This window comes from Cavia porcellus, unplaced genomic scaffold (assembly GCF_034190915.1).
Source record: "Cavia porcellus strain 051 isolate PalLab524CR breed Dunkin Hartley unplaced genomic scaffold, mCavPor4.1 scaffold_38, whole genome shotgun sequence".
NCBI classification, from domain to species: Eukaryota; Metazoa; Chordata; class Mammalia; order Rodentia; family Caviidae; genus Cavia; species Cavia porcellus.
Window position 1 is genome coordinate 6,794,933 of NW_026947521.1, and position 23,238 is coordinate 6,818,170.

Consider the following 23,238-nt stretch of genomic DNA (forward strand, 5'->3'; position numbering starts at 1 on the left):
AAGTCTGCTTCACTTAAGAATGTCTATGATGAAACTGCAAAAATTTCTTCTTTTGTGTTTTTTGCAAAAATTTATTTTTATTAAATCTTGATCTTTGATACTGATTTTTAATTTTTAATCCTGCAAATCATGAAACAAGTATACTGAACACTCCAACAGAATACTTGAGAAAAAAAACTAGTCTGACTGAGTCCCAAGATGAACTAATAACTAAGTCAATGAATGAACATTTTTATTTTAGCGGATAACTAACAATGGCTATTCCAACTTAGGTTTTTGGCACATTTTCTCAAATATGAATGGAGAAAGACTGCCATTTAAAAGAACAAAACAGTGTATGTTGCCAATAACAAAATTCAGACTTTCTAGCAAAAAATTAGAATTTTGGAACAGTTGTATCCACCATCATGAGCTTAACAGCTTCCCTAGAATATTCTTATGAGACTGATGGTGATATTAATGAATGTTTTACTACTGTGTAATGCACCAGCACTTAGAAGATGTCAGTAAATTGCTATTTTCCAAGTGACCAATGCATGTTATAGTATCATGCAAGAATAAAAGATCCATTCAAAGTTCAAGAAAGGGTTTTGTAGAGTATCGAAAAGGAATAAGCACAATTATCTAAAATGGCTATTAAAATATTTTCTTCCAACCAAGTATCTGTGGCAGAGCCAAACTTTGCACATACTACTTCAACCAAAACAGTGTATCATACAACAGCTGAGTGTGGTGGTGCATACATCTAATCCCAACACTAGAAAGGTTGAGGAGGGAGAGCCAACATGAGGCCAGCCTGAACAACACAGCAAGACTGTGGCTATGCCTACACTATGCATGTGTGAGTGTTCCTCACAACAAACCAAGTGCAGAAACAAATTACAGAGTAAAGAAATTCACAAAAATCTAAGACTGTGGTACTAGTCTCACTAAAATGCTTTATTTAGAAGATTTTTCCACAAAAACATAACATGTAATAAATTTCATGTTTTTAATTTCTAATAATAAATCTCAATAGATAAAATACAGGAGTCCATGAAAACAGAACTGCTGGCCTCCCTTCTCTCCAACGCTAGAGCTTCTTTCTTAGAAGATGCATCTCTTCATCTATGTGGATCCACTGGGGCATGTCTTGCTACCTTCCTTTCTTGATACAAAACCTGACCAAATGACTTCAGAAGCCTACTTCATTCAAGTTCAAAGTTTATTTGATACAATATTTAAGAGACAACCTACTTTGAAAGGAATGTAAAATGATGATAAATATTTAAACCTACCAATATTTTCAATTTCTCATATTTCAAGCTTTGAAAATTTTATAAGGTTTATAATGCTTATAAAATTTATACATTTTGGTTTTTTACAAGTTTTCTACCTATCCTGAAAAGATAATATTCTTAGTATTCCTATTTAAAATGACCTACAGTATGTCAGATTTTCAACATTATATGATGCTGAAAAATTCCAAGCAATTTTTCCTATTGACAATGTTTAAATGCTTCTACCACAGCTTTCCCACCAGTTATGAAAAACTTAAAGACAAATACAGAAAAGTTACCTAAGCATCTAATTATTCAGAACCTTTGTTGCTCCTCCATTCTATTAATTTTCTAGTGATATCAAGGTGCATAGAATAAAACGGTAATTGTCTTTATGAAGGTTATCCTAAATGGAAAACTTTCAAGTAAGTTTATCACAAATACCCCAAAGATCAAAATAACAACAACAACAATAATAATAATGATGATAAAAATACTAATACTTAGTTTAACTATGCATACATATTCTTGTATCTAAAAAATGCTTAACTATTCAAAGACAGGCAGCAAACTGTAGCTACTCAAAACACCTCTCTAAGTGGTAAAGAAAACAATGGCACAGAAAAGGCTTTGAGCCACCTAAGTTACAGAATTTTACTGGGTGGTTTCCTCAGTTCTGACGAGGCTGTATTTAGAGCATCCTATACATTATCACAGACACTATGATAAAGGCCTGGACAAAGGGCGCCCTGCTTTATTATTCTCCAGTAATGCTCTGCACTGGGCAGTGACCATTTCAATTCCCCACCCCTCAGCTAGCTGACATTCTATACTACCCTTTTCCAGGTCTCATCTTAACCAACAACAACAAAGCAACCCAAGTTACTAAGGGAAAAACCATTCATCAATCAGAAACCTAAGTCTCTTCTTCATGTATCCATTTCTTTCAAAGAAAGACATTTTTATAGGGATGGAGAAGGGTGGATAACCACCAGGAATTTGTCCCCATATTATAAACTAATCCAATAAGTGAAAAATGATAATTCCTTCTTGACTGAAAGTACCACTTAGTGTAACCTGACAGTTCTGATATGCTTCTCTAAGAGTTCAATTTGTAAAGATAATCTGCCCCAGGAGGGTAAACTAAAGAAAATTTCTTAAGACTCCTTAATCAAGATTTATTTATGATTTGGTCTGAACAACTCTGGACTATTTTTTATCAATGTAAAGGCAGCGGGGAGGGGGGAGGTAGCAATGCCTTATTTCCCACAACAAGCTGTTTATAAAAGTGTTTTTAAAATAGTTCTGTTCAGCCGCAAATCCTATCATTTTCATATTTGTAAAGTATGGGTTACTACCAAAGAGCTTTCCTCTATATGCATTTATCTCTTTCAGTTTCATCTGTTTAGGAGCTAACTTACTTCCTGGGCAATTATTTACTCTAAAACATTTCCCTACCAAGAGTTCCTAACTGCCAAGAAGTCTATAAAAGGACTAATGGAGTTTTGGATTACGTTAACTACTTCAAAAAGACTAAAAGAAAGCCATATACAAGACTAGCTCCCATATACAAGACTGGCTATGAAAACAATCTGCTTTGCTGTTAGGTGTCATCCTAACAGCTGGATGCTAACACTGACTGGTAATTAGGTCTGTTTACTGAAGATGGAAAAACAATAGTTAAGTTTATCGCTCAAGTTCACAGAAAACAAGAACTAACAGAGTCCTTGAGGTTGAAAAGAGCACTCTTTTCCTTTCATATTCAATACCAAGAAAAATTTATAAAAGAGGGGGGAAAAAGCTTAATTTCCTTGACCCAGAAAAAACTGCACTGTTTTTACTTGTCTTTCATTTGTAGTCAAATTACAGATTTTCCATAAAGCCCTTACTGACCTTTTACATATTTATGTTCTATCCATGATTTTCTTGATGTCATCTCTGCACTTTTGACAAACTTGGCAGCTAACTTTCAAAGTAGTTAAGGCTTTTGTTCAAACAGAACATAACTAAAATGTAGCCACAGTTAGTAAAACAAATATTTATTGACTGGAAGATAAAAAGCATGAGGTATAATTACAGAATAGTCTCCCTGCCATCATTAAGAAAAAACACAAACAGTAAGACATAATGGTGCGCAGCTCTAAACCCAGCACTGGGAAAGCTGAGGCAGGAGGATCTCAGGTTCAGCCTGACCTACACAGTGAGCCCCTGTCTCAAAAATAAAATAAACAACAACAACAACAAAACCCAGAAGCACGTCCAACTACAACAGAATAGAAAACATAACCAAAGTAGAAATAGTAAAAACTAAAGAAGGGAAAGAGAAATATCACCATGAACCAAACATGACTTAAAAAAAAGCCTTTAAGGACAGTCAGGAAGCAGTTAGACATGTAAAAACAGATTGCAGTAGCTAAGAGGTAGGCAGTCAAGAGCACAGCTAACAATGAGCCTAAACAAGGACACAATATCTTTAGAGGATTATTCAGAAACTGGCACGCCATATGTATAAAGAACCAATGACATACTACTCACTGAACCCATACAAAACAAAAGAAAGCTTTTGTAAGCACAGACAGGACCTCACATACAGAATTCAATAAATATCTGAGCTGCTTAAGGAGGAAAAAGAAAGAATACATGAAATCATCTTTTTTTTAGTGAGCTACAACGTTTTAAGAAAAAATCTCAAACCCAGTAGACATGTACTGGTATTCAAAATCCAACTCCATTTTTTTCTCTTGCTCAGTCCAAGTAAATAGCACCAACAGGACATCATATAGCCTTCTCCTAAATACTCACCCGGGTTTACAGTCTTTACCTTTTAGAGATACATGGTAAAATATAGAGGAAATGATATGTCTGGAATCTGCTTCAAGCTAATCCAAGGTAGGTATGGATGGAACTAAGACTGGTCAACCTTTACCAGTGTTACTCCACTTCCATTGCCACTACCTAATCCAGGTCATCATTCAGGATTTTTAGTCTGAGGCCGACTTTCAGCCTCCAATATGACTCTGAACAAAGTGATGCCGGCATGTTAGGTAGCATAAGTATTTAGACGCCTGAACATTACAAAACATTGGGAACCCCTGTACCCCTGACATTAAAAGCACCGCAACACTCCCATCCCACACTTCCCCTGGGATAACCATAACCACGTTACAACATATTTTCTATAATGCCAATTTCTACAGGAAACCACTTCTAGTTCTGGATAACAGGACATATTTCCCACTTTACTTTAGTGACTCCCACAACCTATAAATTCTGTCATTTAACCCAGTCATGCCTTTTCCTGGCCATACCCCAGCTTCTACCAGAATAATCACCTTCCAAGCCAACAGAGCCAATACTATTAACTACTTCATGTTCACTACTGTTAATCTATATTTGGAAAATCTTTCACTAGCCTAAAGCCTGGGCTTGTCAAGTCTAAGCAGAATTTGTCTGTAACCACTATTAGCCTTCAGTGTCTTGTTTGGGTGGGGTTTTTCTGCCTGAATTGCCCTACAGCCAGACTTCCAAAATTATACTAACCTTCACCAAGTCTTCTGTATGCTGCACCTCTCGCCAAGTCAAAATTAGTTGCTCTTTTTGGCTTTCCTAACACCACAGTAGTCATTATCCTGTAGTGTAAAACTTTCCCCCTAAATCGTGAGTTCTTGAGACAGTCCGCCCAGTTTTGAAAAACCAGTATCATGTTCAGTAAGTGAATTCTATGCTCAATATGCACTTAATTGCACTGGGGGTTTTTTGTTTTGCTTTTTTTTTTTTTTTTTTTGTCTTTTTCATTCTTTTTCGGTACCAAGGATCGAACTCACAACTGCACACTTGCAAGGCAAGCGCTTATGCCACTGAGCTAAATCCCCAGCCCCTTGTTTTGCTTTTTGGAAATATAGACCGCATCTTCTCTGCAGGGAGTCTGCTATTTTAAGGTCAATTAGCCTAACTCCAAGGACTTTGCAACTACCCTCTTTTCGTAGGCCCTTGAATATCCTCCGACTTCACCAGAGGACATTAAAGCCAACAGACTCGGTGTTAGCCATATTTAAATGCCACCTTTACTTAAGTTATGACAGTGTATTCTGCGTTGGGGCCAATAACCTCCAATCAACTCCATAACGAATAACCTCACAGGCATTTTATGGAGAAAGTTATTGAACAAGTGAACCCAGGGCCAAGACTCTGGGTTTCTACTGAACTTGCAGCTGGAATGAAAGCGTCTTTCTGCGACCCCTCGGGCGGCCCGGGTCGCGCACTGGGCGGTACCGGCGAGGTTCCGGCTGGCCCCCAGAAGGACGCAAACCGCGCCCTCGCACCTGCAGCGGCCTGGTACGCGCGCTAGGTCCGAGGGACCGGATAACTCGGTCCTAAACTCGTTATTCCTCAAAACTAGTCCGCGTTGACGGCGACGAAGAAATGAACACGTGGGTAGGAGGGAGACTTGACGGAAACACAAGTCGTTAAAACTTACGGGGCTCCTTACCCGCCCCACCCGAGCTCGAACTACAGCCAGGGCCCAGGCGACCCCGCGAAGGCGACGGGGGCCGCGAGGGGCCAAGTGCCGGGCGGACGCACCCTGCGCCTGCTCCCTTCAGAGTTTCGAGCCGTCCCCTCGGGACCTAACCCGCCCGCGCTCTGGAGAAGGGGCAGCCCCGCCCGGCCGGCCCCCGGGCCTCTCGGGGTCCCCTTTGTCCAGCCGCCTCACCGTGATGTTGCAGTGCAGGGTGAGCGGCTGCGGCGGCAAGCGTGGGCTGCTCAGCGGCGGCACCAGGAAGTGGCAGTGCAGCTCGTCCAGCTTCCAGCTGACGATGCGGAACCGCTCGTGGTTCTTGTCGAAGATGGACGCCAAGAACTTCAGCTCGGCCTTGAGCCCCGACACGGACATCTTCCGCTCATCTCCGGCAAGGGTGCGGAGGAGCCGGCCCAGGGTGCCGTCACCGCGACCGCCCGCGACCGTGAGGCGAGGCGAAAACGGCGAGGGCTGGCGCGGCGGCCTTTGTAACCGTCCGACTCGCCGGCAGGCGGCGGCCCGCGGCTGAGGAGCGCGCCCGCGACGCCACCCGCACTGCCTGGCGCGCGCCCGCGCCCCGGCGCGCCCCCGTTCCCGGAGCGCGTGCCCGTGGGCCCGTTCCGGGGTCAGGCGTCCCGGGACCCTTCGCCCCGCTTTAGCCATGTCGGCGCCCAGAGTCACCCACACCTGGCCCCAGGGGACGCAGGCGACACGGGTGTCGGAGCCACCCCTACTCCGGGCCCGCTAGGGTCACCTGAGGACCTCACCACACGCTGCGCTCTGAAACCGCACGCAGACCCAAGAGGACTCGGCCCCATGCAGATGCTCACCGAGTCTCCGAGATCTCCTCCTTCTGCTGACCCCCACCTGTGCGCCCTGTGGCGTCTACTGCGCTTCCTATCCTGCGGAGAGCTCTGGCCCTGTTTCTCAAGCTTAGGATAACGCTTCACTTCTCTGGAAAAAGATCTGACCCCTATTTTCATTAGGATCTTAAGTATTTTTTCAAAGACGTCTTCCCTTGCCACCCAATCTAAAATCATCAACCAGTACCCCCTAAGTCACATCACCTTATGCTAATTGATTGCCCAGCACCTGTCACTGGTACTTTTCCTGTTTAGGTCTTCCCTTTTCCCTGCCCAACACAGATGTCATTGTGAGCTGCACCCCAAGAGCTAGAGAAGGACCTGCTACGTGGTAGACCCACAGAGTTACTGAGTGAATGCTTGTAATTATTACAACCCTGACACATTCCAAGTACTCCAAAAATGGATGAAGTACTACATGACCACCCAAAGGAATACAGCATAATGGGGCAGGCAGTTGTGTGTAGTAATGGCTACTGAAGGCGGGATCAGCCTCAACCATGTGAAACCTGTATAGGTACACAGGGCTTCTAAGTTAGAAGCTGGTGCTTAGTGTAATGCTCTTTGTCACCATCTTTTTTTTTTTTCCTGTCACCATCTTGAAACGAAATTTTCCACCAGGAATCCTGTGTTTTTCTCTTACCCTAGTCTTAACAAAGTGTACCTAGCCCTTCAGTACACAGATGTCTCCTGCTTCATGTTTTGCAAGAAGAGGACCTTAGTCCACTAGTTGCTTTAGATAATACAAAGTAGCATTGGGAGATAGTAAGTCCACTGAATGAGGAACATTTTAAAAATTTTATTTTCCCAACCAGGTTGATGTCACAAGCTATATAATCCCAGCTACTCAGAGGCTGAGGCAGGAGGATAGTGAGCTCAAGACCAGCCTGGTCAATATATGGAGACCTCCCCAATCTCAAAAAAAACCCCATATTTTAGATTCACGGTCTACATGTGAGAGAGAAGGAGGTCTCACAAGGAGGTGGTCCCTGCCTGGAAACTATATCATTTTCATTGTTTTGTTGGATTGGGTTTTATTCTTTTGTTTGATTATGTGAAATCTGATGGCATGAGCAGCTATTTAAAACATAGCAAGACATTATGGTAGCCATTTTGGATTTACTGTTAGCTTATTTTGAAGTCCTTTATTGCATTCATTGTTTTATTTTTATTGTCTCTGCTCTATTCTGTTCTGTTCAATTTTTACTAAAAGTCTGAAGGTATCTGGCAGCTATTTGGAAGACAGCAAAAGGTATTATGGTAACTATTGCTGACTTAATAAGGTTTTGAAGTCCTGTATCACTTATGCTAGTTATCTTGATTTGTTTTATTTTCCTTGGTTTTCGCTTCTTTAAAATTAAAAAAAATTTTTTTTAGAAAAAGCTTTTATTTTCACTTCTGAAATAACATCGTAGTGCTTCTTAGGCCTTGGGGGACATAGACCCCATTGGGAATAAAAAAAAAGCTATGATCCATCTCCCTAAGAAAATACCTTTATATATAAAATTTATACCTACAGATATTCATGACTCCAGCACTGTAACCAGGAACTAGGAAAAAAGGCTTTAATACTGGGCTCTGAATCAGAAATGACTGACTTATATTTGCATTATTACTGCATGACCTGTCACAGTCTCCAATACTCAGGACCCTAACAGACAGAGCAGTAACAAAAGAAGATTCAAGGCAAAAGGACACATCCTGGTCAGAATTTGTATGACTTTGAGAAATTGCCCTCAGCAAGTTATTTAATCTATCTGAATTTTTATGTTGTTATTTCTAAATTACTGTGAAAATAAACAGCTTTCTAAATGGAAACTGATTTTACAATGGGGTGGGAAACCCTAAAAAGTAAATATAGTCTCTGGATTCAAGAAGCTTAATGGGTAACATCTAAAATAAAACATTGTTTCCTGGTCCTTTAGGCTGCAATCACAGAAAACTGATTAAGTGACCTGGGTAATAAGGAAATTATTGCTTCTCATAGTAGGCAGTTCAGAGGCACAATAAGCTCCAGTATCATTGATACATGGCCTAATAATGTCATCAAGACCCTCGATTCTTTCTGTTTCCTTCATTAGGCTGAGAGAAAGTTGGCCATGGCTTTTTGACAGATTGTATCCAGACATCTAGGAGCAGAAAGGACATATTCGTCCATGTCTTCTTCCCAAACATGGAAACTTTACAAGAATCTTCCTAACAGACTTACCCAACATGTCATTGACCAGAAATGTATCACAGATCAATAGAGGAAATCACTCATTGGATTTCCAATCATTCAGAATATAATGAGTGCTAGAGAATCTCCATAATGCGTACTACAAACACATCAATAAACATAACACCAAAAGAAAAAAGTAACACCAAGGTATTGTGGTGACATCTGTCATCCCAGCTACTTGAGGTTGGGAGATTGCAAGTTCAAGGCCATCCTGGGCTACTCAGCAAGATCCTGTCTCAAAATTATACACATAGATACATAGATACATAGATACATACACATAGATATATAGATACATATGCCAGAGATGCAGCAAAGTATTTCCTGGGTTCAATTCCTAGTATCACAAAATAATAACGGTAATAATGATAGCAAACAAATCAGGCCTGCCAGGTGCAGTGGTGCACACCTGTAATCCCAGCACTCAGGAGACTGAGGCAGGAGGATCAATGTGAGTTTAAGGCCAATCTGAACTGCATACTGAAACCCTGTATCAAAGAAAATTTTTTTAATTAAAACAAAAAACATCAGGCCTGATATGATAAAGGAGCCAGACTAGGCCTGGGGATTTAGCTCAGAGGCATAAGCACCTGCCTGGCAAGCATGAAGTCATGAGTTCTATCCCCAGTACAAAAAAAACGCCAGACTACTACATATCAGGGGAAAGAAATAATTTCACAGAAGTGTGGTCATGTTCTGAGAACATCCAAGAACTCAGTTGATTACATAGTACAGCAAGGGGTCATGAGAAAGATAAAGTTAAGATTCCATTTGTGGCCAGGTTTTTAAAACCCTGGCCAGTGACTAGAGTTTCCTATGGTTAGAGAGAAATGAATGTCGCCATGGTGTCCAAAAAGAATTACAGAGGACTTAAAAGAGGAACGTGATCACTAAGAAGAGGCCGGAAGCCCAGGTTTTTGCCTGCCATTAATTCATGGAACAATTTATACCCAGCTGTGACCAGTTCTAAACCATAAAGACACTTTGCATCATCCAAATGGAAATGAGAAAAACTGAAATAGGGAAAGTAGCCCTAAGAATAGGAAGTACCACATGGATGCTGGAGATCGTACAGAAGAGAGATAGAGAAGGAATACTGCCACTGACATAGGCAAATATGTTGGATTTGACATGTTAATGGGACATCAGATAGACAACTTGGGGTTTGGGCCGAGAGTTTATAAGGGACACAAGGCAAGTGACTTATAATTATGGGCCAGCCACATGGGATGATGTTAGAAGCCACAGCCTAGGTGTCTTCATTGAGTTGAAGAAGAAAGACAACCTGGGCCATTGAAGGAAACCTGAACAAGGCTCATCACTGGAAAGGAAGCCAGCTGGAAAAGTCAAAGGATGACTTGTGTGTCAAATTCTTTGTAAAAAGTTCAGGATCAAAAAAAGGTGCATGGGCTTTAGGAATTAGGAAGTGAACAGTGTTTTAGGGGAAACCATTGCAATAGAATGGTGGGCAGGAGGTTGAGCGGCTTGGAGTGGGTCAGTTTGCTCAGACTGCACCCCTGGGAAGTTCCAGAGTGATGAGAGAGATGGAGCAAAGCAAGGGCAAGTATTAGGGTTGGGCATGCATTTTAGGGTAGCACAGATGGAGGGGGACATATAGTAAACTAAGCTCCAGGGCCCCTTCCACTTACATAGGCCTCTTCTAAGTAAATATGAACTTCTGTTCCTAATTTGGTATTTATAATTTTATCTTGTTTTTTCTTGTTTGCTTTTTGTAGTTCAAACACATGCTAGGCAAGTTGTGCCACTGAGCTACTCCTTCTACTCTGCGTTTGTTTGTTTTTTAGACAAGCTTTCACTCTGTAGTTCAAACTGGCCTTGAACTTATAGTGTAGCCTAGACTGATATCAAACTTGAAATGATCCTCCTGCTTCAGCCTCCCAAATGCTGGGATTACAAGTGTGCACTACCATGCCCGGCCAGTATTTTTCTTGAAGAGAACTCTTAAGAGTGAAAAATCTGCAAGCCTTACAAATCCTGGTTCTGACCCTAAGAAGAGAGCCATTTATAAGCAATGAAAACTTAAGATATGAAAAAGAAAGTAAGAGAAGGGACTAGGTCCTGGAAGAGGAGACAAGAGATGGGCTAAAGAGTTGTTCTGGAAAAGAATTCCTCTCTCCAAGCAGGAGCACAGGGGCATGGTGGGTTAGGGAAGACACAGGGCAATGCATCACCTTGGGGAGCAGTTGATTAACTTTGCATAGAATAAATAATCTTGATCTCATTGAGGCAGGGCTGGAGATTAGCAAAGCAGATAAATACAAAAGTCAGAGGCAAGAGAGTGCTGGAAAAATGTAGTAGAAACCTCCATCCTGGAGTCTCACCTGGAAGCCATGAAGGACCATGAAAGAAAATGAGGCAGACTCCAGAAGTCTCCGGGAAGACTCAACGTGGACAGGGAATAAGAGCAGCTGCAGGCGGTGTGGTGGAAAGATTTCATATATCATGAATTTGAACAAATCCGCAGATCACATTCCATGCTATTCTGTTCCAACATATGTTTTAAAGCTGAGTCAAATGTCGTCTCCTTCATCAAGCTTCCCCTGGTTGCCTACATTGAATGCTATCTCTCTTTTTCCTGAATTTCCCAATACCTGGCCTTTCCCAACAATTACTGTACCCCTCTGCTGGATTAGTAACTGTGCATCTTAATCCTTTTCCTAGCTGTAGCACCTAGCCCAATCCCTGGGACATAGGGAGCACCCCTGTAAGGGATCGTTAAGGGAGTACAGTCTACTGGGAGAGAAAGCCAGGTGGACTCCAGAGAGAGACTTTGAGCAAATTGTGGAAGAAGTGGTCTGGTTTTGTGAAAATATCAGGGAAGCTGTGAAGGGCTCTCCCTGTCTAAAGCACACAGAGCAGCCTGTGGTCACGTAGGCCCAGACAGCCACAGAGCTCCTCAGAAACCCAGCCCTGCTGAAACAAACAAGTGATTCATTATTCTCCTGCAGCCAACTCAGCCAGGAAATTTTCTAGGCTACAATTCTCTTAAGTTCAGATTCTGGCTTCTAATAAAACTGCTAACTGATTTTAGTTTTAGTTGTTGATACCAGACATTCCTCCCTTGCCCCTATTATGAGCGGCTTTGAAGTCAAAGTGTAAATACCTGGAAACTGTGAATACCAGGCACATATGCATATGAGAATTACCTGTGAGAAAAATTTTCTGCAATGAGGGAAAAGTTCTATACCTGCCACTTTCTAGTAACTCCTAATTTGAGTAGCACCATACGAGGTGATTCTTTAATATGAGGGGCAGCATGATGTAATACTTTTAATATATGTCTGTCCTACCTTACTCTTTAAGTGTAGCGACTGTTATATATCCAGTGTCTAACATTCAGTGCTTAATAAATGTTTGTCAAATGAATGACCAAAAGTCAAATTTCACATCTTCCCTATATTTAGTGTTCTGAAAATAATGTGCTCTAAAATACTTTATTCAGTAGCTCAAAAAATTCTAGTTAGCAAATATTCCTGCCTGACATGGTATAATGCACCTATAATCCCAGCACTCAGGAGGCTGAGGCAAGAGGATCCCTGCAAGTTTGAGGGTAGCCTGGGCTACAAAGTGAATTCAAGTTCAACCCTGTCTCACAAAGACCAAAACAAAATCCTTCAGTTGACACTAATTTATTGAGCACCTACTATGTGCCAAACAACTTCATTGTTGCAGCAAACTTAGACTACTCTTATTATACTCCTAAATAACTGAATATCAGAAAAGGGTAGTAATTTGCACAAGACCACACAACAAATAACTGACAGAGTCAGAACCAAGTCTGTCCTATGGTTTCTACAACACAGTTGTTTCCATCTAAATTCATACCACATAAGTTCAAATGATATAGTTAATATAAAATAGCATTGAATGGGCAGGGCTGCAAGGGATTTCACTGGACTGGCACACATACCTTCTTTTTAGAAGATATGTGGTGCCAGAGTGTTAGCACAGGCCTGTGATCCCGGCACTCAGAAGGACTGCTGTGAGTTCAAGGCCAACCTGAGATACATATCTAGACCCTGTTTTAAGATACAAAACAAAATAAAACAAAAACCTGTAATACATGTACACACCCACACACATATTCCTCCTTCTATAATCACATTCATACAAAATGTTCTTGGAATTCCTAAGGCTGATGAATAAAAATGTCCAGATCTTTGTAGATCTAAGCATAGCTCGTCACTGGCTTCACTAGTACTTAAAATGTAAGCATTTATTCTAAGAATGTATTAAATCTGTGTGTTGAGATACAGCTACCAAAAGGAAGGGTGGCAGGAAACAGTGATAAGGGAATTGGGGAAATCTAAACAGTAAGGATTTGATGATAAAGTGGAATTATTTCATTTCTTATGTGTAACAACAATATTGTTATTACTATCATTTTTAAATGAGGATTCTTATCTTTTGGAGATATTTATGGATGAAATGAAATGTACAATACACAGTTGTAATCCCAGTATTCTGGAGGCTGAAGCTAAAGCTGAGGCAGGAAGATTGCTTCGAGTCTGAGATCAACCTGGCCTACAAAGTGAGATGAAGGTCAGCCTGAATCATATAGTGAAATTCTACCTCAAAAAAAACAAAAAAAAATCGGTTAAAATGTTTATTCCAGCCCTTACTATCATTGTAAAAGATAAGAAATGATCTAGGGTCTTAGAATTGAACCTAGCACAAGTTTGATCCATCTTCCCAGTAGAGTAACACAGACAATTACACATATCTGGGATGACACCCCAAAACGTTAGCACATTTACCACTTGGTAGTACTTTTCAGGTGATTTCAATTTTCTATATTTATATTTTCTTAAGTACTGAAATATCAGCAGGGGATATATATGCATGTCACTAGCAAAGATCTTAAGTTGGTTTATAGATACTTAAGGTAGAAAGAGTTAAGTCACAAGTAAATTTTACAGAGAAAACAAAAAAGTCCCATACACATTTGGCTAGTTTCTTGCTTTGGTTTTTGCTTTGTTTTTTAATTACAAAAAGATATCTGAACTACATGAAGCACAGAGACTCAATTATAAACACATGAACTTTAGGTGTCTGGACGAACAGCCAGTTCAACAGAGACTTTAAAGTTTTATCCTGCATTGGAAGAAATTCTCCTCCAATGACCACAGCAGGGCGAGGGCTTTTGACCTTGGGATCAAAGTCAGAGGTCCTACAGAAGCACCTCAATGCTGGCTTATTTGTGGAGTGTCTGCTTTAGCGTTAAGTCTGTCTCTGCAGAGCAGCAAAATTCACAACCCCCTGCCCATGACCCAGGATCCAGGAGGAATCTATGGAAACAGACTTGACTGTGTGTGGGGTTTGCCATAATCAATTAATGCACTTGAGGATTTGAAGAGCCTGGGATCTGTAGTCATCTTCCTTGCTACATTTAGGTCTCAATTTGCAAGATATGAAAAATTAAGTAGAAATAAGCACAATTCTTCAGCTTCAAAGGGCCAAAGGGAACACAACCTGATTCATTCAGATAGGGATATTTTTAACGTTCACAAACTTGCTTCTTCGGCTAGAACCTTGGGCTTTGCGCAGAAATGATGAAAACAAAACGTAAAAGGAGACTGGGTTTGTGAGAGAAAATCAGAGGAGAGGTTAGGGGGTTGAGGGGGGGCTGTTCAGGCTCCAGGGAGCAAGTGGCCAAGTTGATCTTCTCATGGAGCCTTAGTTTGTTGTATGTTAGGAGGGGTTTCCAGTTATTTAAATGTTTGCTTAGTCTCAAAAATACGCAAGGCAATTAGCTGACTTTCAAGGAACAGACTCAAGGAGCTTAGAGGCCTAATTACAGAACCAACATAAATGCCCCCAAAAGACCAGACAGTGGAGAGCAAGAGAAGCCTGGTGGTAAAGGCATCGGTATTTGAGGAAGTGTGGCAAGTCTCATCTGAGAGGTATAAACACCTCAAGCAGCATTACTTGCTGCTCTTGGATCCAGCAGCCACCTCTGGATGAATGCCAACTTTGGGCAATGCTATTAGGATCATAGAGGCCAAATAGGAAAAGAAAATCCCTCCTCATTTCTCCAGCCTCTCAGCCACCTCCAAGCAGCGTGGTCCACAGGCCAATACCTTAAGTTGAGTAAACAGCATGGGCTGGAAACCAAGAGACAATAATGTAATCAGCACCTCAGATCTGAGAAATAAAGGTGGAATATGTCCTTAGGTACATATTATTTTTTAAAGTGGATTACACATGATATTTCCTTCACTTATCTCTTTTCTTCCTGGCCTGATCTCTTTCCCTAAATGAGCTCCTTCATTCTGACAGCTTCAGTCACTGTCTCTGTGACACGATCCCCAAGTTCATTTCCAAAACCTCTTTCCTGTGCTGCAGTCCTGCATACCCAGCTGCCTTCCCTGGCCCTTTTCCTTTTCATCTCCCGGGGCCCTCAGAATAACAGGCCAGACAATGATTCCCCTCCCCACCAAGCCAGCTCCTCCAGTAGCATTTGCCATCTCCCTGATCTGTGTTAACACTGGGAGTTACTCTTGATATCACCCCTCACCCCCATTTTCACATTGCTTGAGGACCAAGCTGCACTCTAAATATCATGATGTCTTCTACCTTTTTCCCTCCAGGCCTATCCAGCCCACGCCCCCATCCTGTCTCATCTACAGTATGTAACTCCCTGAATCCATTTTTGCTCCCCAATCTGTGCAAACCTCTTCACCAGTTTGAAAAACTTGGTCTCAACACTTCTGTGTTTGATACTTGCCATTGACTTCACACGACTTCTCTCATAGAGTTCAGAATCCTAGCTGTGTCTTCGAAGGCTCTGAATGCCCTGGCTCCTCCCACCTTCCCAATCCACTTTCTAAGTCCTCAGTTCATTCAGAATGAGCCTGGGATGCGTTGGGGCCCGCTGGCCTGTGGGTGTGTCAGGCATTCTGAGAATTCATGTCAAACAAAATCAACCCTCTGCAGCAAGGAGGGCTGAATCATGAGGCACTGAAGGGTTGTCTGATTTCCCCACTTTACTCTCCTGATCTCTTCCTTCCTGCTCCCCAGCCCACTCTCAAGGTTAGCATATCACCTAAGGGAGTGAGCCCCCACTCCCAGAAAGGATTACTTCCCAGTCCCTACTCCCAGGGCTGCTCCTAGTCACAGACAGCTGGGGAGACCTGCAGGCCTCTCAGGGACAGCACTATTACACTCAGTAGAAGCAAAAGAAGCATTTGACCCCAAAGACCCTGTGGCCCCACAGGATTGCATCACTTCCCATTTGCACCAGGCAACTGGAGGTGGCCTGTATTCAAGATGCTAAGGAGGACAGTCATGGAAAAAGATCCCTCTGCACACAAAATATCATATTTCCACAGAATCTGAGCCAGGCTTCTTCAAAGCACTTTGCTAAACAGAGCAACTTGCTAGCTCGCTCAACCCAACGCAAACCAACCAGCTAAAACTGCAAGTTATTGACCAGGGGATTTAGCTCAGCAGCTTAAGCACCTTTCTAAAAAGCATGAGGTTGTGAGTTTGATCCCTGGTATCAAAAACAAACAAACAACATCTGCAAGTATTTACGTGAAAAACAGCTGCTCCTTCAGGAGATGCAGCCTTCTTCCAGTCTACACAAATGTACCCTATGAGCTTGTGGTGGCACTGGCCCACAACTCTAAACTTGAAAAAGATGAGGTCTACCTCATGAAGAAGCAGGAATTCGTGCAGTCTTTATTCTTCTTTCCCAAACCTTCTGCAAAACATTATCTTATTTCCTCAGAAGAGCATCTGATCACTTATCCATGTGTCATCCACCTCTTTGGTGCTGGTAAAGTGTTGCATAAGGCAGATGTACCAGCTACCATTTCCCAAGAGCAAGAACACGGCACTCTTAAGCAAGGATGATAAAAGTTTACTGAAAATACACAATGACAGTTCATAAACGTACAGCTAAGAGTTACTGTAGGAAGAGTGAAGTAACCTAGAATTGTTGCAGCCAACCTGTTACTGTCCCTAGGCTCAGGAGGGAGACCTGGGAGTTGGAATAAAATAATTGAGTAGAGCAGTGTTGCTTAAAATGTGGTTCACAGACCTGTGTGGATTTGTCAGCTGCCACCAGTCCATGATGAGAGGTGGCCAGTAATCAACGGTAGATGTTTAGAAATTTGTACAGTGAGCTGGGGATGTGGGTCAGTGGTAGAGCTCTTGCTTTGCGTGCACAGGCCCTGGGTTCAATCCCTTGCGCCACAAAAAAAGAAATGAGATATATAATTTGCCACTCCAAAAAAGACTTTAGCTGGGTGTGGTGGAGCACACCTGTAATCCCACCATTCAAGAGGCTGAGGCAGGAGGCTCATTGTGAGTTTGAGGCCAGCCTGGGCTACAAAGTGAGTTCAAGGCCAGCCTGAACTATGTAGGAAAATCCTGCCTCAAAAAAGACCAAAAAAAAAAAAAAAAAAAAAAAGTACAGCGACTGGCCATTGTCATAAACAACAATGTTCATGGTTATATTATCAGGTAGTTTGTTTCTAAAATGTGACATGCCAACTAAATGTTACTGAGTTCTGGATTGCTTGACTTTCCTTCTGGAGTTTGATTCTAGCTTCTTTTTGCCTCAAAGAATTGAACAAAATGAGCAGAAAGCAGTGGCAAAACTTATTTAAGAATGCAAAACTGAAGGGTAAGAGAAAAACTGGCTCTGCAAGAGCAAGCTTGGATTGAGTAAACAAAAAAACAAAGTGTGAGCAAGCCAGGTGTGGTGGCTCACGCCTGCAATTCCAGCACTCAGGAGGCTGAGGTGGGAGGATCCTTGCGAGTTCAAGACCAGTCTGGGCTACAAAGTGAGCTCAAAGCCAGCCTGAACTGCAGTGAGACTCTGTCTCAAACAAAAAAGAAAAGAAAAAGTGTGAGCAAACATAAAAGTACACGCTGCATCTAGGAAACAGCGTGGTATATCATAGAAAGGTATAATAGCAAAGCCTTCATGGTGTCCATGTATCCTTGTATGCGGTCTAAATCCGGAGGAAACTGGGGGAAATACATAGCCCTGAAAGACAGGGCTGAGATCCCACATCTCAGGCTGAGGTCAGGTCTACGCCGTCCTATTGAAAACCTGCTCGAGTTTTCGCGACAAGTCTATGTGCAGGGTTTGAGGTTGTTTGTGCGGTGTTTGGGGTCTTGTAATTAACAAGACACGCCTACTGCCGCAGCCAGGCCCTAATCTATATTTCAGTCATGTCAGCAAATGTAGTTTGGACTTTAGTTTTTGAGTGAAAATATACTCTGAGAATGACCAATGGAACGAGCTGCAAACATTCTAGGGTTCTTATTCCAATTAAGAAGCTTGCATGAAGATGTATGCCAACTGCTTCCTTCTTTCATTGAAAGAAGTTGCGCTTTCCATACCACCTTCCACAAACAAAAGTTAGCCAAATACTTGGTGTACTGAGTGGCAAAGGACTCTAACTATAGTCAATCTGAGGTTATTTTCTTTATTATGTAATTATACGGAAAGTTGATCATAAACAATTGATCATATCTTGAAGTATGATAGTTATCTAAGGGGAAAGTTCTGTCAAGAAGATTTGAATGGTAGAATGAACTCTTCATGTTTCATTTGATTGTATTTTCAGGCCAGTCTGTCCTTTTGTTTGGTATCTGCAGTGTTTTTAATGGTCTTAATTCTTTCGTGCAAAGAAAAAATATAAGCTTGAAAGAACAGAACTTCTACAAAGTAGGATAGCACGTTTCATTAGTTAATAGTTATCATTCTGCAGTTACTGCACATCTGTAAAAATACCAAACACCTCAAAATTGGAAACAACATAATTCAGTTTTGTTTTTCATCAAAAGAAGATTTACATTTAAGAAATCAAGGGATCCAGAACTAACTTCTTCGGTTAAACTATTTCATGCTGGCTACTCATAAAAGATTGGAGGTGAATTTTGAAAACAGAATCACTTTGTACAGAAAGATAAAATGAATAGCCTGAGCCTTCTGAAATTGCCTGTCAACATACTTTTTAAAGCTGACTTTACTATAAGTGTAACTTTAAAAATTGTTAATACAGTTTACATATACATCATACTATTATAGACAGCTAAATTAGGTGGAAATATTATAGGCAATCAGAGAGGAATGGGCCCTAGGGGGAGTCAGGATAGGAGACGAGAGAACATTAGAACTGTGGCTAGACGCACATCTAAAGAAATTAAAAGCAACAATGGCCAGATTTAGACACTTTCCTAAGAAAGTTTTAGATTATTGGTACCACCTTTTTGAGTTTTCCAATATAAATAAACCATTATTTCATTAGCAGTAGACCGTCCTCTACCACCAATTAAGACCAAAATTCATGATGTCATCCATATGCCCTTGCTACTATTGGATCAATATTAGTGAAGCAGTTGTCCTTGTAATCTTTTTGATTGATTATAATTTAACCCACATTTTACCTACCCCTCATGACTTTATAAACTTTCTCTGAAAAGTAGGCTCTTTGGCAATCCTTTGGGACCTGTCTTGCCTCTCCTATTCCCCATTCCTGTTCCCCAATACATTTTTCTTTTTTTTGAAACAGGGTCTCACTGTGTAGTTCAGGCTAGCTTTGAACTCTGTGTAGCCCAGGCTGGCCTCAAACTCATAGCAATCCTCCTGCCTCAGCCTCCCTTCCAAGTGCTGGGATTATAGGTGTGAGCCACCATGCCTAGCTAATTTTCCTGCTCTTAACCTCCCTTGTTCTTCAAATCCATTCTTTGACTTCAGGAAACATGAATGCATGTATCTACCATCTAGCAGTTTGTGAGTTACATTTTTTCCCTATATCAATACTCTTGAGTATCAATGTTCCCAATTTATCCTAGCTAAATTAACAATACAAAACAAATTGTTCATTACATTAAAAACTTAAACTATTTAATATATATTGTGCTTGGGGCTGGGGATTTAGCTCAGTGGCATAAGCGCCTGCCTTGTAAGCCCGCAGTCGTGAGTTCGATCCCTGGTACTGGTAAAAACAAACAAACAAACTATATATATATATATATATATATATATATATATATATATATATTGTGCTTTCAAAATATCTATAGGCATTTATTTATTTTGGGGGGAATACTGGGAATCAAACTCAGGACCTTGCACTTGCCAGGTAGGTGCTGTACCTCTGACCTATATACCCAGCCCCTTCTATGGCATTTAATGTGAGCATTATACACCCTTCAAGACTGTTTCAGTTTAAGTACGATTGCAAGATGACAAGAGCTCATGCATGTAGCAGCAACTCTAGTAATCATTTGCATGCAGAACTTCATTAAGCAGTATGTATAGTTTTTGGTAAATAGCTTTTTTAATATCTATGCTCTATTTTTTCTGATTATGTATTTTAAAATGATTTTGAATCTAATAATAAAAGTCTGGTCTTATACTTTACAAGTCACAGATTTTTAATTTTTCTAGTAACCTTTTAACAATTCATATCTCATTATACTTTATAAAAGTATTGTCCCTCCCTTCAGTCTCTGCTAGGCCATTCATACTTGCCCAAACCAAATAGATATAAGGGCCCAAGTAGCCTACCGAAGTCATGCCTGAGGTCAGCTTCAGGACAGGTCAGAATGGAAGAGCTCATAGAAGGATCATCAGAGAGGGCACAGACAAAAGCCACCATTGCTGTCCCAAGGTGCTGACTGTTGTAGGGTACTAATTCAGGAGGCACAGTTATCAGGACAGAGGATAGCTGGGATTCCATGGGCACATACATTTCACCAGGGCACATCAACTCAGCCTGGTACTCAGTCAAGCCCAGGAGTAGTGAGGGACATAATAGTTTCTTAGTGAATGTAACATCCAACTGATGAGAAGACCAGCAATGAGCCAGGAGCCAGGGAGGTGGAGAGCCAGGGTAGGGTGACAGCAGAGGGGACAGCTCAGGCCAGGCATAAGGGATAGAAACTGAGTGCCAGGAATATAGAAAGCAAGATGGTAATACAAGACAGGCTCAGCCAGGTCATGGGATGTAGACTTTGACTTTATCCCAAAATAAACCAGGTGGAGGTATTAAGCTACAAAAGCTACACCTTTTGATGACAAAGAGACCTGCCATGAGCCAGGCATGGTGGCTCATGCCTCTAATCCCAGCGTTGGGAGGCTGAGGCAGGAGAATCATTGTGAATTCAAGATCAGCCTGCACTACAAAGTGAGCTCAAGGCCTGCCCAAACTGCATAGAGAGACCCTGTCTCAAAAAAAAAAAAAAAAAGACCTGCCATGAAAGAAAAATATCTGACAGCTTGGCTGCTGTTCACTCATTTTTTGAAAGCTCTGTTCTGAACTGTCAAGCAATTTATACCCATCCAAATATCTGACAGTTGACAAATAACATGTATCATTTCCTGGTTGTTGAAGCTTTTGGCAATATATGCCAAATAAACTTTCCAAATAAGGTATAAAAACATATGCCCTTGTGGATGTAAAGACATCTTGAATTTAGAAATTTATCCTGGAACTCAGCCACCAGGTCTTTCTTCCTGTAATAATAAATTGTGTGATATTGTGAACAGAATTTTCGTACATATTTCAAAGAGTAACCCATATATCACATTCAACAATTGATTTACAAGTTACCCATTGATATTACATTTGTTGAGATAACACCAGTTGACCAGCACAGGAACTATTTGCAAGAACAAAACTGAGATTTTTGAAAAAATGGTACAAGTTCATAATAGAGAAATGTATACTACAATCTTTGGATTTCAGAAAGACCTAACATTGGCTTCTGATATGGGAAAATAGTGTTGATACTGTCAAGATTGATAAAGAAACTAGGTTTGATAGGGCACACCTATAATCCCAGAATTCAGGAGGCTAAGGAAAGAGGATCCTGTCAGTTCAAGGTCAGTTTGTGCTACACAGTAAGTTCAAGTTTAGCCTAAACTATATGGCTGCCTCAAAACAAACAAATAAACAAAAGATTAATAATGAATCTTCAACACAAACAATGCTGGAAAACAAAAAGGTGGAGTAGATGTTGAGTTATGCAGCTACTATGTTTTTTTTTTTTTTTTTTTTTGGTACTGGGAATGGAATTCACAACCTCGTGCTTGCCAGGCAAATGCTTATGCTGCTGAGCTAAATCCCCAGCCCCTTGCAGCTACTATGATGCCACTTGAAATGCAAAGCACTGTCCAGTGGTCTTTTTTTACTTGATCCTAAACATGTCAGGCATAGTTTCAGTTTGCAAAGAAAATAATCAGCACAGCCCAGACTGCCTATGCTTCCATGCCATGCTATGTGCTTTCCATGTGCCCTGGCAATGCTCAGACCCTCACCACAGCCCTGCCCTTCGGGGACCCCTCCCACCTCCTGGACCTAGTACTGCTATTGATCTTTGGCTCCAACTGCTTCTCCCAGAGCCTTAGACTACAGCAGATTAACCATGCTGGCTGGATGAGAGACTCAGTAATTCCTCACCCAAACAGGAGACCTCAGCAGGCTCCAGTCATGTGGTGAGTTTGCCCCTAAAATAGAGATCTGTAGTAGGTAAATAGGAGCAATAGTGAAGCTCCCTCCAACTGTAAGACCTTGACAAGCTTGGCAAGAGGGTAGGTGATCCTCTCCTCCACACAGAGAACATCAGGTTGAGGAGTGTGCCACTAAGGCCTCCCCTAACTTGGGGAAAATTAAAAGGGCTTATGAGACACCCAGTAACACAGTAGGGCCTCAGCCCACACAAACACTATAGACAGGGAGATCTGGTGACCTGCAATAATTTGAAGACATAGCAACAGCAGGAATTAAGGGTTGACCTACATCAATACTACTAGGCTAGTTAGCCCAGGAGGAATATAAGACTCACCCAACAGTACCTGCAGGAGAAATTCAGGTGGCTAGCCCTCCTCTTCATTGTGGTACTCAGCAATCAGACAAACATCAGCCACACAGTAGGACCCTAAGATTCACACTACCATCAGTTGAAACTAGTGGGATTGAAAGACCAAATATTTGCTCAAAAGGTGAAAATGACAAAACAAAAAAGCAAAACGCAATCTCAAATATCCAGCCCATCAGGAGCAAGTACAGTAGACACTGAAATAGAGGACTTTAAAAGTCATACACCAGGAATCTTTGAAAAGATAGCAAATGAAGTAAACAAACAAATCCAAGAGGCTATAGAGGAGATCAAATTAGAAATAATTCCCCATGTAAAGACAGAAATAACCTTAGTAAAGGAGTTACTCAGCATAGCCAAAGAAGAAATAGATTAAAAAATACAGGAATATTGATCGAAACCTTGAATGAACAATATAGAATACAAGCTGAATCTATGAAACAAATTCATGGAGATATCCAAGAAACAAAAAATTCTATTGAAAGTTGGCAAAACCATTTAAATGAAGGTGAG

At 41.3% G+C, this 23,238-nt stretch overlaps 1 protein-coding gene across 9 annotated transcripts in view; it reads right to left on the minus strand.

The window, feature by feature from the left end:
- The window catches only part of Ube2q2 (ubiquitin conjugating enzyme E2 Q2), a 52,059-nt gene extending 45,724 nt beyond the window's left edge, over positions 1-6,335 (minus strand). For 2 of the 9 annotated variants that reach the window (XR_010045649.1, XR_010045648.1), the window contains exon 1: positions 5,971-6,332. Coding sequence is in view for 6 of the 9 variants with exons in the window: in XM_063243532.1 (XP_063099602.1) it covers positions 5,971-6,150 (180 nt within the window). In the remaining 3 variants the exon portion in view is untranslated. Of the gene's footprint in view, positions 1-5,970 lie in introns of all 9 variants that reach the window. The other 7 variants (XM_063243532.1, XM_063243534.1, XM_063243533.1 and 4 more) reach the window with 5 other exon arrangements.
- Positions 6,336-23,238: the final 16,903 nt, after the last annotated feature.